We start from the raw sequence: 13,948 nt of genomic DNA on the forward strand, positions 1-13,948 counted from the left end.
CAACTGATAACATGCGAACTCTTTTCACAATCAAGTTCCACATACCAAGTAATGGAACACAAACCAAGTAAATTGACATGGTCCATGGATGCTTTTCCTGTTGTTAGAAATGAAAATTATGGAAATTGATAAGAGACTCATTACTGGCAATAATTTATGAGCTAAAGCAAAAGGTTTTGAAATATATCTTCATGGGTGCATCTTCTCTGAAGGATGGAACGGGACATAATCTGGAAGCTCTTGCAAGTTGTATTTAGGTTGAAGCGCATCTAATAACACATTTGATATATTTGAAATATTTTATTATTTCACAGCTATAGTGATTTTTCTAGTGTGAGTACGATAAAACAGTTCACCATGAAAACAATTCCATTCACAGGATCATTTTGGAATTCAAATATCTGCATACTGAATCTTGATGGGGTACTGATGCATTTACAAACCGATTGAAAGCCATAAAATAAAAAAATAAAAAGGAATTCTCAACGTAAGGCACCTCTGCATGCGTATGTTTTCCTTTTTGCAGCGCTCAGCGTAAAACCCACATCGTTTCTATTAAATTTGAATAAATCAAAGGTTGATTTCACAAACGGTGCACGTGCATTTGCTTATTAAATGCATTGTAATCAGACACCGAAACATAATTGCAGTTTCACAGGTTAACTTGCAGGTTTATAACATCAGTAACTTGACGTTAGTTGTACTGTAAAGATACGTTACGAATATAAATACAATTACATGCATGCGTTGACAGAAACATAAATACACATGGTACATGTCTGGGAATATTATAGTGTTTCATAATATAATACACAATTGCATTTTAAGTGACTGTGCCAGCGTCTGAACGTCCCCCCGCATCTCACAGCTAACGTTAGCGCGCAAGCTAGCTAATAAATGAAAACTAGCTAATCATTGCGTCGGGCATCGTTCAGCATTTATGTGCCGTAGTGTCCACGATACCGGTTGACGTTAAAATGCATTTGGATACCTTCAATAAAAACGAAACACTTAAATCGCAAACATATCGTTCTTTATATCCAGTTTTAACCGACACCGAAACAAATTCCACCGTGGCCTGTTCGAGGAACTAATGCCAGCTGCTCCACAGCCCCCTTCCGCATTTTCCTGCGGCTCTAAGACTGTGACGTGTTGTGCTGACGGCGGCCTAGATGCTGGAGGAGCTGGGGGCTGCATCGTATCTTTGTGCATCAGTGGAGCTCCGAAAAGCTCGGCCCCTCCCTCCCGGAGCCTCAGCGGCCCGCCCTGCTTACACAATCCCCCGTCTGAGTCCTGCCCGAGTCTGGTGAACCTGTACGGCCTGTGGAACCGCGAAAATACAGGCCGCAAATTACCAAAATCTGGTAAGCATGCGAACTTGGTGTAATGCAGTGTTCATGTTAACTTGTTTGTAAGGCACGTCGAAAGGATTGCGTTTTCGCTACCGATGTACATTTGTTATTTTTTTTAATCGAAAGAGAGAAAGTCGAGACGCGGGCCCTTGTTTGCAGGCAGCCCAGGCCTCAGGAGGCCGCAGCTAGGCCGTGAGGAGGATATGGAGATTCTTCGAATTTTGTGTTATGCTTTGTAGTTAGCTATTTACTCGTTATCGGTTGTTCATTGTTTGTGAATTCACTACTGCAGTGTTCTTGAAACATATATCAGGCTAATGGCGAATTTGAATAAAATCGCCATTACTTGAAATACGGTGTTGCTAAAGGGTGGCGCTCGTGTCGTGTTTTGGTGTTGTGAACTCGATTGTCAGGAGGTGGGGATTAAGCGCCATGTTAGCTCTGGGTTACGCATTTTTGCGAATAAAAAGAGAGGAGGGTCCGCACCAACAGTGCTAGCGTGGTGTAGTAGCTATAGTTAATGGGCGGAGCAGTTCCTCGTCGGGTCTATGTTTACTATTATGCCTTGTTGCAACATTGTTATGTTGTAGAGCAATGTAATCCAAAAATGTACACGGAAGTGCACTCATATATTAATGCACATAGGCATTTAGTAGCACTTCTGTGATGAGCAAAAAGCAAAAGTTCAACCTAGAGCCTTTTCACGTTTTTACATTAAAGTTGGGGATTTTGCTAAATTATGCACTGCAAACCTATATCTTCACAGAATGTCCACCATTTAATAATAAACATGATTTGCAATAAAGTGTCTATCTATCTATCTATCTTGTATGTGTCTGTTAAGTGAAAGTTTAGTGAAATGCGAAGACATTGAAGCTAACCCTGTGTCACATTTTTGGAGAGCATAGTGAATGCTTTTGTTTTTACGCTGTTTGCTGTTCTCAGTGTATCTACAAACCATAATCATCCACCATGTTTATTTATACATATTGTGTATTTGTCTTACATTTTCGACAGGACAACACCCAATACAGATGAGGAGAAAAGACAATGGATGAAGTGACTGCTCTCTCCATCCATTCTCAAGAGCCCAAGATCATCTTTCATGGATCAGGTAATCTTTTGTGGGTCAGTTTTTGGAAAATCTCTGTAGTTGACAACTTTGTTTGCGGTGATGCAGGCTTTGGTAGTTTAGTGATTTAATGATAACCCTGGGTAAGTTAACTCAGAGTAAGTGGTAAACCTCCTACAACAAGAGCCCTATGGCATTGTTTTGTTAGGAGAATGAAGCCATACAGCTCTTCTATTAGGAGGTTTACCACTGACTCGTAGTTAACTTACCCAGGTTTGTCACTAAACCACATACTTGGAATACCCCTCTGGTCATAATTAAAGCTATCATCGAGTCGTCCACTTGCCACCCCTACACACACACACACACACACACACACACACACACACACACACACACACAGAACATAAATCAGCTCTCGCCCTGATCTTGGTCCCTCAGGTGGCGATGGCGAGGAAGATGACGGGGTGGTGGTGGAGCTGCAGGAGACCGTCCTGGTGTCGGACATCGAGGGCGAGGGCATGACTGTGCACAGCTTTGCTCCCGAGGAGCTCGTGATCCAGGATGCCATCGAGGATGTGGTCGCCGAGTACGTGCAGTGTACCGAGGACGACGGCCTGGAGTCAGCCATCGCCGTGGAGACATGCGACATGTCGCCCGACGGAGTGGCGCTCGAGGACGAGGGGCTGCAAATGGACGACAAGCCGGATCAGGAGGACGGATGTGGAGATTATCTGATGATTTCATGTAGGTGAAAATACTTTGTTTCCGTCTCACCACTCTCTGCTGTTGTTTACTTGGGCATTGGCCCTGTTTTGCAATGTTGCAAAAGCCTAGCGAATAGTGGAAGGCAGAGTCCAGCTTGGCATGCCATTTATCTGGACGGATGACAGACCATGGTATAGGGCAACACAGGGAAAGTCACACCAGGATAGTCACATATACACATGCAGTGCACAAGGAGAGGGAGACACAAGCATCAACAATCAACACTTCACATGAAGGAATCCACAACCTGGACAACACCATTACAACTTCACCTGACAGGTGCACAATATTCACACAATTGCATAATTATATTCACACTAACGCTCAGACTGCAGCATGGGGTCTCTCATTCGACAGCAACAAACTCTCAACCGAAAACTCACCATTGCTGCAGTATGTTTATCATAAGAAAACCCTGTCAAGGTTTGACATTGTACCTTGTGGTGATGTTTAGATCTGGCCTTATTGGTAGAAGTGTAACTACTCTACGAAGGAGCAATGCTGAAGTTGGATGTATGTAATTTACTCTAGTTCCCTCATAATGTGGCTATGTTCACACGTTTGGTCCTTCTGCAGTGGACGAAGCGGGCAAGATGGTGACGGGCGATGGGGAGAAGGTCACCATGGAGACGGCGTTAGCGGAGCATGACGGGGAGGATAAGGACGAAGATGGCCAGGAGGTCATCAAGGTGTACATCTTCAAAGCTGACTCGGGGGAGGAAGACCTCGGTAAGATCTGAACCATTCCTGTTTCCATGACTGCTAAAGATAGCCGTGTACAGCAACTGCAATAATGAATTCCTTAATAGGGTGGAAAAGTAGTTTTGTCATTAGGTTTGTGCTGCAGTTCATGCTTTTGAAGTGTTTGTGTGGTTAGCTTGTGTAATGAAGGCGAACTGAGCTAGCATGCTAGTTGCCCGTGTAAATCCTCACACCCCTAACCTTAAGAACGCTTCTAACCGCTGAGTCGGAAGTCTGGGCTTTTAGCTCAGTGGTTAGAGTGTTCGACTCCCATGCCGGTGTGTGTGGAGGTGTGCGGGTTTGAGGGCCGTGAGCGGCGGACGAATTGCGACCTCGGTTACACTTGGAATGAGCTGGTGGACATGGTTTGAAGACATTTTGACATGAAATGAAACAGGAGTTACTAACACATTTGATGAAATCTGCTAAATTTAAGTGTAGCAGAATCAGAACCTTCCATTAATGTCATTAGTAACGCCTCGGCCTGTCACATATAATTTCAAAGATGGCTACGGTGAATAAGGGCCATATGCACTTTCCAGCTTCCTTAAACTCTCTGACATATTGAAAGCTATACAGATAAGAAATTATTTTTTTAACAAATTTAGGAAGGCTAAAGATGAGCAGATATTTAGTGAGTATAAGAAACAAAGAAATGAGGTGAACCGAATGATTAAGAAAGCCAAGACAGGGTTTTTCAATGACAAGATAGAGGAGAATAGGAACAACACTAGAAAGTTATGGAAGGCATTCACAAGAGCCACATTGGCAGTGCAATATTAAAAAGGAAAGCCACTTTTAAGACAACATACTAACTCACCTTTGCAAATGTGCATTTCTACATATAAATATCCCTCAAAAAAACACATCCAAAACAGCTAAATATATACAGCCAATGCTTAATAACTTCCTTTCACCTTCATTATTTGGGTGAAGGAAGAAGTATAATTCAGATGTTTGCGTTTTTGTAGTGCAGTATTGTATGTTTATGAAGCACATTTGAAAAAATATATTGGCTGTGTTACCACATAGCCAACAGTGGGTCCCATTTAGAAATGGCCACATAGCACATTCGCGCTTTCCGTGATACACACATAGACAGTAAAAGATACACGCAGCTGCATGAAATGTATTACAACTTATTGCCACAAGGTGGCAGTTTAAGTCCGCTGTAGCATTGCCGGTAAACAGGGCAGCGGATTGCATTCAAAGGCGTTGCAAGTGGCAGTGAGATACTGTAAGCAGAACGAAACTAAAGATCACCTCGTTGAAGTCATACAGTAGTAGACTAGACTAAATCAGAGCCTACTTTTGTTTTTATCAAGCTGGGGAAAGAGATAATGGCCTTTGGCGAACAGTTTAGGCCTACTCAAAATGAGTAAAACCAAATTTGCTGCATGCGAGCCACCAATAATAGCTTGACGAGCCGCGCAATGAGTAACACTGGGATACAGCAACAGAGTGAAGACAAAATCTTTCAACCTGAGTTTGGAAATAGGAGGTACTGTTATATCTGACAAATTAAAAGTAGCAAATAGTTTAAACAAATATTTTACAACCATAGCCAACACTTTGGTGAATATGTTGCCCAGTCAATCAGGGCTCTATGGGGAAAGTCATGTGCAGGATTTTTATCAAAAGAAGGGAGTCCAAGCAAATATGTTTTCCCTTGTAAAGTAACAAATGAAAACATTCTAAGTAAGCTTAAAAATCTCAATCCAAGCAAAACAACAGGTCTTGATAATATTCCCACAAGATTCATACGAGATGCTGCAGAAACTATTTCTCCTTGCATAACACATATTACCAACCTGTCCATAGAATTAAGTAAGTTTCCAATTGAATTCAAAAAGGCGAGAGTAATTCCTTTATATAAAAAGGGAAGCAAAGTAGATCATGGAAACTATGGTCCCGTATCCATTTTATGTTGTCTGTCCAAAGTCATTGAAAGGGTTGTTCATGAGCAAATAGATAACTACTTATCATCACACAATCTTCTGTACGAATTCCAGTCAGGATTTAGAAAATCTCATTCTACAGACACTTGCTTACTTTACTTAACAGATTACATTAAAAAACAAGTGGATGAAGGGAAATACTGTTCAGTGTTTGACACTGTGAACCACTGTATTCCCTTAGTCAAACTTAGAGCCTTAGGTTTTAATTCTGCATCTCTACGTTGGATCCAGTCTTATTTGGGGGATAGGGAACAAGTGGTAGATGTGAGTGGTACTATATCAACTCCTCTTCCACTTACATGTGGGGTCCCCCAGGGAAGCATCCTAGGCCCGTTATTTTTTCTGCTGTACATAAACGACATGAAGTCAGCATATGATTGCAATCTGTTATCTTTACGCGGATGATTCAGCTCTTTTAGTGTCTCATCGCAATAAAGCAGAGGTAGAGAAATTGCTTAGTTCAGAACTTCAGAAAGTCAGCATTTGGTTATCTGAAAACAAATTGTCTCTTCATCTTGGTAAAACTGAATCAATACTATTTGGATCAAATGATAAGCTAAGGAAGTCACCAGGATTCAGTGTGGTAGTTGGTGATTCTGAAATAACAACTAAGGAATCAGTAACTTACTTAGGCTGCATATTTGATAATAAATTATCTGGTGAGTGCATGGCTCTAAAAGTTCTGTAAAGTAAATCACAAAATAAAATTTCTCAAGATTCTTGCTGGGGCCCTAATACAATGCCACTTTGATTATGCCTGCACTTCATGGTACACAACCATTCCTAAGATTTTCAAACAGAAGCTGCAGACATCACAAAACAAATTAGTGAGGCTTATTCTTAAACTACACCCATACACATACCTCAACCCGGCTCATTTTAGTAGCCTTAAGTGGCTCAAAGTAGAGGATAGAGTAACATATATAAAAATGTGTATGGTACATAGAATAATTAAAAACAAAGTACCTACATATCTTTGTAATTATTTTTCTCAGGTAAATGCTGCTCACAATTACTCAACAAGGGGTAGTACCACTGACTTTGTTCTATGTAGATTTAAAAGTTGCATGGGTAAGGGCTCTTCTGTATTCAGCAGCCATCATATGGAATGGGTTACCAGCAGCAGTAAAGTCAACAGACAATACTGATCATTTTAAGTCATCCCTAAAGAGCTGGCTGAGCAGTAGACAGTAGTATGGTTATTAGAGTTACATGCACTGTATACTGAGCAGTAGACAGTAGTATGGTTATTAGTTACATGCACTGTATGTACTGAGCAGTAGACAGTAGTATGGTTATTAGAGTTACATGCACTGTAGGTACTGCACTTCCTTCTCTGTTTTATGTTGTATGTCTAGGGATGTTTGGTCCTCTCTATGTTGCCTTGTTTTATTTTTGTTTTATTCCTCCACATACCACCAACATAATTACATTCATTTTAAGACATATGCCTTCACCATATGCCTACACCTGCAAACACTGACACACACCACCAAATGCACACATTTTGGAAATAAGCCCTGTGGCTTTATTGTGTTTATCCTTTTGACTGATAATTGTACAAAGTCATTTTATTTATTTATTTATTCATATAAGAATCATCCTTTGTACAAAATTTATCATGTCAATAAAGAATTTCAATCAATCAATCAAACAGCCCCTTCCGTTTCCTTACCCACAGGCGGGACCGTGGACATCGATGAGAGCGAGCTGGATGTTGATGAAGGTGTGGAGCTGGTGGACTCGGCCGGCCTTCCTATTAGGGAGAAAATGGTGTACATGTCTGTCGGAGATGCCCATCAAACTCAGGATGAGATCAGTGAGTGCCGCTCACATCTTTGACCTCTACGACATTAAGCTGATATCTGACACATTTAGGGCAACGTTGGTTCTGTCACTGTATTGCCCAGCAGATTGTACGGTTTGTGGCCGTTACTAGATGACCTCCAGAAGATCTAGTAACAGGAGCTCTGGTCCGGGCAGGTAACTGAGGCATTCTGTTTGCGTAGCGTCTGCTGCAACAACTTGCGTCCACTGTAAGCTAGACTACACTAGATCGCGGTGCGTATGTTGGGAAAAAAATAGACCAGTCTTCTAAAACTATTGTTACGCTACGTGAACGGAGTGCTTCAGTTGCAGATCCGGTGTAGCCCGGGCCCGAGAGCTACTAATCTGTTTTACGAGCCCGTGTCAGATATTCAGAGAACTGACCAGTTTATCTCTCCAGCTGCAATGTAGACTTACGCAGCGACTGTAACTGCATGACCAGTAACAGATAGACATGACCGACTTGACCAGAGGGAGGGTCACGAAGGAGCACCACTGTTCTGTGTCTTTGACAGATGTGGCAAAGATTTCGGATGAGGTTTACATGGAGGTGGTGGTGGGAGGAGGAGAAGAGGCGGGGAATCCCCAGCGCTCGTTCGACAGCGCCTCGCTGAGCAAGGAGTTCATGCCAGTGGCGTGGGCTGCGGCCTGTGGTCAGTTAGGAGCATGCGTTCATGCGTTCGCTCATCAACAAACAACCAGCTCATTCATCCTTTTAAGCACGCACCCTTTGAAGCACGCTTGTTAGCGGCTGAAATGTAAAGGGGCACGTGGGTTTGGGATGAATATTGGAAGTTTGGCTTTAGGAAAGTATTGGAACTAAGTATTGGAACTAAGAAAGTAATTAAACGTTTTAAGAACTGTTAACCCTTTGTATAAAAAAAACAACTTGGGAAGAAATAAATAATCGCCTGTGTTTAGAACATTCTTGACCCCATGTGGCCGTATTTAAATGGTCAACCATTGAATTACTAGTGAGTAAGTTGGGCCTGCGGGGTCAGTGGACTCCAGGTCACTCCTGCATGGTGTAACTTTGGCTGGACATCTGCTTTCAGGTGGTGAGGAGAGCGAAACCTGCGAGACGAGGAACGGGGCAGCCAGCGCTCTCCTTCACATTGAGGAGTCGGACGTTATCGAGAAGATCAACCGCCAGCGGAGCAAGAACAAGAACAAAAAGCGCTCGGAGCTTCATCATGTTCAGACAGGTACACTCTTCCCCTGGTATGCTCTGAAATAACTCGCTCTACCTGACACGGAACATGCCACTCACCTCCTCCCGTGTCTCTCTCTGTCTCCCGCTCTGTACAGCCATCATCATCGGGCCGTACGGTCAACCACTGACCGTCTACCCCTGCATGCTCTGTGGCAAAAAGTTCAAGTCGCGCGGCTTCCTGAAGCGCCACACCAAGAACCACCACCAGGACTCAATCAACCGCAAGAAGTACCAGTGCACGGACTGCGACTTCACCACCAACAAGAAGGTCAGCCTCCACAACCACATGGAGATCCACGCGCTCAGCAGCAACGCGGCGGTGGCGGCGCCCTTCGAGTGCGAGATCTGCGGCAAGGAGTTCAGCCAGCAGGCGGCGCTCTTCTCCCACCGGCTGCAGCACCACCACCGCGAGCCCAAGCTCCAGATCTCGCCGCCCGCCACCACCAAGATGCACAAGTGCAAGTTCTGCGACTACGAGACGGCCGAGCAAGGGCTGCTCAACCGCCACCTGCTGGCCGTGCACAGCAAGAACTTCCCGCACATCTGCGTGGAGTGCGGCAAGGGCTTCCGGCACCCGTCGGAGCTCAAAAAGCACATGCGCACGCACACGGGTGAGAAGCCGTACGCCTGCCACTACTGCGACTACAAGTCGGCCGACTCGTCCAACCTGAAGACGCACGTGAAGACCAAGCACAGCAAGGAGATGCCGTTCAAGTGCGACCGCTGCTTCCAGACCTTCGCCGAGATGGACGAGCTAGTGCAGCACGGCCTGACGCACGAGGAGGCCAAGTCACACCAGTGCCCGCACTGCGGCCACAAGAGCTCCAACTCCAGCGACCTCAAGCGCCACGTCATCTCGGTGCACACCAAAGACTACCCGCACAAGTGCACCATCTGCGGCAAGGGCTTCCACCGGCCGTCGGAGCTCAAGAAGCACTCCATCTCCCACCGCGTTCGCCGGCTGCACAAGTGTCGCCACTGCAGCTTCAAGATCGCCGACCCGTTCGTGCTCAGCAGGCACATCCTGTCGGTGCACACCAAGGAGCAGAAGGCGCTGTCCGACAAGCAGGCGGCCGGCACAGCGGCGAGCCTGACCGCGGCGGCAGCGGCCAAAAGGACCTTTGGGGCGGCGGCGGCGACTCCGTCGTCGGGGCCCAAGAAGGCCTTCTCGGCCGGGGCGGCCGTGATGAAGGGCCCGCGCGAGCGCCGCGTCTACCAGTGCCAGTACTGCGAGTACAGCACGGGCGACGCGTCGGGGTTCAAGCGCCACGTCATCTCCATCCACACCAAGGACTACCCGCACCGCTGCGAATACTGCTCCAAAGGCTTCCGACGGCCCTCGGAAAAGAACCAGCACATTATGAGGCATCACAAGGACCTGGTGTCTCCAGAATGAACTGACGATGCCTCGTAAATGCCTTGCGTTTGGGGAAGGGGGGGGTGGGGAGAGACTAACCGCCACCACTATGGTGATTCCCAGCCAAGCCGCTGGAAGAACATCAGCTTCCCTGTGGGTCAGTGTTTATAGCAGCCCAGCCATCACACTGCTTTGTTTGGTCCCTGTTGAAATTGCTGTTAAGTGCTACGTTAGGACTCTGAAATGGAAGGGTTCCACAGAGCATGAACTTGGCTTATCTGTGAGGCAAGACTGAGGTGTCGGAGCCAGAACTATTTCCTGTTTGTTGAACGTTACAAGTGGTTTTGTTTTCCTCGATTTAGTTTTTTTTATATAAATATATAAATTCTTTTCCATCAATGTTCTGCATTGCGCTGGCTCAAGTATGAATGAAATGTAAAACGAATGTGCCGGATATAAGTTGCTTTGACTTCTAATGCCTTCAGCAAAATACACGGCACTCAAGGAAAGAGTTCCATCATGTAGCCTAAGTTCATTATTTTTAGTAATTATGTTCACTAACAGTATTTGGACATGATATATCTGCCATTTCACTTAGACAATCATGGGAAAGACTTTTTCAGTCACATACACACACACACATAAACTCCAAATGGAAGTTTTAAGAGGCCGGACTATCCACTTATTTAGACCTTTACATTTTGAATTAGTCGTGTCTATATTCTGAAAGCAGATCGAGAGTTCCATTAAAGGCCTGAGCTCTCTGTATTTTCAGTTTTATTGTATGTAAGGTTTTCATTTGATGTCTAAACACTTCCACTTATGCCTTTCCACTTGGCTGCTGTTTTCATTTTCCTGGTGTCATGGACTCATCTTGTGATGACGAGGTGTCGTGCGTTTCTCAATGTGGATGTGTGCTGGCGTGCTCCAACAATGAGAATCATCCTCACTCTACCTGCGGTGCTAGTTCTTAAGGTGATGTTTTTGTTTAAGAGAGTCTAACAGAGAATAATTAGTTTGGACAAAATTAGAAACGTATATAAGGCTGGTTACTCCTGAAGGACATGGTATAACACTATTGCTTTGACCTGACCGCTATTTAAGTTAGTCTTCTTGCCCTCGCTGCAGAGGGAGAAGTGCTATGTTGTCCGTTTAACCAGCAGCACAGGCACAGGGCCAAAGGTGGAAGACGCAGTTCAGTGAGATTACAGTACTGCGGGTTGTTCATGGTACCTTTGACTCCCCCTAACCGATGTCACTAACCCCGATCACAGTTGAATGGTCGCTCAACAATAACATCTTTCAGACCCTACCATGGCCACCTGTGGTTACGGTTTTCATTTTGTTTGCATTGTCAAGGGGAACATGAGTATATATTAGCATTTTTTTGTATGCAAAGTTTCACTTACAACTATTGTTGATGTAAAACATTTTAACAGAGCTATCCAGAAATATGTTGTGTAATTGTATTGGAGGTAATTGTAATAGAGCAAAATGAGTATTAAACAGCAGAAGATTTTTGCCTGTTTCACTATGGTTTCCTTTTCTAGAAGTTGTTTATCCCCACGTATCATATTTTACACACTGTGCTATGCTCTACATGTGTAGGAGCCTCACCACCTATACATTACAAGAGCCAGAAGAACACAGCAGCACACTTTGTGTTTCTCACTTATTTTAATATCGCCAAAAATATTTAAAAATGTACATACAAAACAAGCTGTAAAAAAAAAAAAAAAAAAAACATTGTATGAAACAAGTGAAGGGAGTTACATATCACAGTGCAGAATGCATTTGCAAAGGTTCCAGAGTAGAGCAGGGGGAACGCGTAGGAGTCGTCAAAGGGGTGTGTGTGGATCGCAGGCTGGATTTATGCAGCGGCACACTCACCTTCAGAAAACAAAGCAAGAAGAAAAAGGTTTTTTTTTATTAGACTGAAAAACGCCAGCAGAACTAGTTGCTTGTTCACTAGATGTATTGTTGTAGGTGTGTGGTTGTTCCCATGCTTACCATTAGGGGGCAGAATGGCAACGTTCTCGGGGGCAATTCCAGTTTCCAGGCTGAACTGTTTGAACTTCTCCAAAAGCTCAGGGCTCAGGTCAGCACTGCGTCCTGCATCGGAAGCAATAAATAAAAGGTCACAAAGCCATGCCAGCTGCGATCTCTTATCTGGACGTTGTAGTTAGTGTCTTTATAGTAGGCTATCATGAGTTGAGCCCATACCGTAAAGCTTGTTCAGGACCTCAGAAACGCCATCTTTGGTTTTGACCGTGTAGACGAGGGCAAACTCGTCGTATTTGGCATCCACCACACGCATGTCATTGTCATTGTTCCAGCCTGTGAAGAATCCCCCAGAATATGGCACATTGAGTGGCATGCAGTGGTATACAAAGCCGCCCGCTCACTAGGATCTGATCAGTCATACAAATAGTCAGAGATGTAGAGACGTCAAAGTCCAGCCATGTATTGGTTACAACTGTGCGCGTAACACAGGTGGTTTCACTATCTACCTGGCTTAAGAGTTGTGCTCATTAGAATCAGCTGATTAAGTGAATGGTTGGAACAAAAAATGTGGCAGGACTTTTCCTTTCTGAAGTCAGACTTTTACACCTGTGCAAACAACACATTTCAGGAACATCACACATCGAGTTGAAGACTTACGCTGGCTGCGGAAAGTGAAACGTCCAGGAGTCTCGGTCTTCTTGGCCAGGTGGGTCATCCTCCAGCAGGACCCATCCGAGCTGAAGAGAGAAGAAACTGGTCATGAGACTCCTTAAAACAATGACAGTGCTTTTAGTCTGTGTTGCAGTGCAGTGTTTGGAGACTTGTAGTGGGACAAAAAAATAAAATAAAAAAATAACTGATACAAATAGGTATTCATAAAAAAATATGCAAAGGATGATTCATACTAAGTTCTAATCAACTTACTTCAGGTTGGCATAGGTGAGGTCCAGATCACCTCCTGCAGTAGGAGTGAGAATGGCATTGCCCATCTTCATGCTGGCTTTGTGGTTGACAAACCACTGAGCATTTGTGGCGAAGCCAACCATGTACCACTTTCCTGCCATCTACAGAAAGGTGCAGAGAGCAGCTGTTAAGCAAAGCCAAATCATGTTCAGATCCACACACATCTGTAGAAACATGTCCAGTCCTCATCCTATAGCTGAAAGGCATTGGGGCATTTCACATTTTGAACAATGCTTCAGCTCACCTGCTGCAGGTCGAAGTGAGCCATTGGCGTGATCTCGGCGAAGGTGAAGGCGGAGCACAGGAGGACTCCTAGCAACTGGAGAACGGTCATCGTCATGTTAGCGCTGGAGAGGCTTCCTCTGGGAACGAGTGAACCAGGCTGGTGTGGGAGATGTGAGACTGCACTCTTCTCCGACTCCTGTTTTATGCACCAAAGAAAGCCGGCCCCCAAACCCCCCGGACTCCCCTGCCCTGCCCCCCCTCCCCCTTCCTGGGTCTGTCTCCAGCGTTCAGTCCCACCCTGCCCTGGAGCTCTCAGTCATGCAAATTGCAGCCGTTACACAACCTGCACATGTGGGCTCTGGACTCGCTGTGGCTACAGGGTATCAATAGGGTATGAATTACCCCCACTCCCACCCCCACCCACTGCATGCCTGCAGGGAACAGAGCCTAGTGCTTTCTGGGGGCTGA

The 13,948-nt window shown here is 44.9% G+C and overlaps 2 protein-coding genes across 3 annotated transcripts; one reads left to right on the forward strand and one right to left on the reverse strand.

Moving 5' to 3' along the window:
• The first annotated feature begins 95 nt into the window (after positions 1 to 95).
• Positions 96 to 11,808, forward strand: zfx (zinc finger protein X-linked). Of its 2 annotated transcripts, XM_076290097.1 has the most exons (8): positions 96 to 1,364; positions 2,370 to 2,466; positions 2,866 to 3,171; positions 3,769 to 3,921; positions 7,573 to 7,710; positions 8,234 to 8,371; positions 8,774 to 8,923; positions 9,027 to 11,808. In XM_076290097.1, exons 2-8 carry the CDS (start codon positions 2,403 to 2,405, stop codon positions 10,325 to 10,327), a joined length of 2,250 nt encoding a protein of 749 aa, XP_076146212.1. In that variant the 5' UTR covers positions 96 to 1,364; positions 2,370 to 2,402; the 3' UTR covers positions 10,328 to 11,808. The 2 variants fall into 2 exon arrangements, with proteins under 2 accessions (XP_076146212.1, XP_076146213.1); XM_076290098.1 differs by lacking the exon at positions 8,234 to 8,371.
• A 138-nt stretch (positions 11,809 to 11,946) lies between these two features.
• Positions 11,947 to 13,662, reverse strand: ptgdsb.1 (prostaglandin D2 synthase b, tandem duplicate 1). Its single transcript, XM_076291217.1, has 6 exons — positions 13,500 to 13,662; positions 13,217 to 13,356; positions 12,950 to 13,029; positions 12,512 to 12,625; positions 12,299 to 12,400; positions 11,947 to 12,178 (listed from the first exon to the last, which is right to left on the reverse strand). Exons 1-6 carry the CDS (start codon positions 13,593 to 13,595, stop codon positions 12,159 to 12,161), a joined length of 552 nt encoding a protein of 183 aa, XP_076147332.1. The 5' UTR covers positions 13,596 to 13,662; the 3' UTR covers positions 11,947 to 12,158.
• Positions 13,663 to 13,948: the final 286 nt, after the last annotated feature.

Source organism: Alosa pseudoharengus, unplaced genomic scaffold, assembly GCF_046254945.1.
Source record: "Alosa pseudoharengus isolate Yale_2024_CS ecotype anadromous, Long Island Sound unplaced genomic scaffold, YU_APseudo_1.1 YU_APseudo_1.1_scf_18, whole genome shotgun sequence".
Taxonomy (NCBI): domain Eukaryota; kingdom Metazoa; phylum Chordata; class Actinopteri; order Clupeiformes; family Clupeidae; genus Alosa; species Alosa pseudoharengus.

Coding starts and splice junctions, on each gene's coding strand:
- ptgdsb.1 (XM_076291217.1), bottom strand. CDS start 13,595: ATGACGATGACCGTTCTCCAGTTGCTAGGAGTCCTCCTGTGCTCCGCC. Junction 13,357..13,499: donor CTCACTTCGACCTGCAGCAG/GTGAGCTGAAGC, acceptor ACCTTTCTGTAG/ATGGCAGGAAAGTGGTACAT. Junction 12,401..12,511: donor GGTCCTGAACAAGCTTTACG/GTATGGGCTCAA, acceptor CTTCCGATGCAG/GACGCAGTGCTGACCTGAGC.
- zfx (XM_076290097.1), top strand. CDS start 2,403: ATGGATGAAGTGACTGCTCTCTCCATCCATTCTCAAGAGCCCAAGATC. Junction 3,172..3,768: donor AGATTATCTGATGATTTCAT/GTAGGTGAAAAT, acceptor GTCCTTCTGCAG/TGGACGAAGCGGGCAAGATG. Junction 8,924..9,026: donor GCTTCATCATGTTCAGACAG/GTACACTCTTCC, acceptor CGCTCTGTACAG/CCATCATCATCGGGCCGTAC.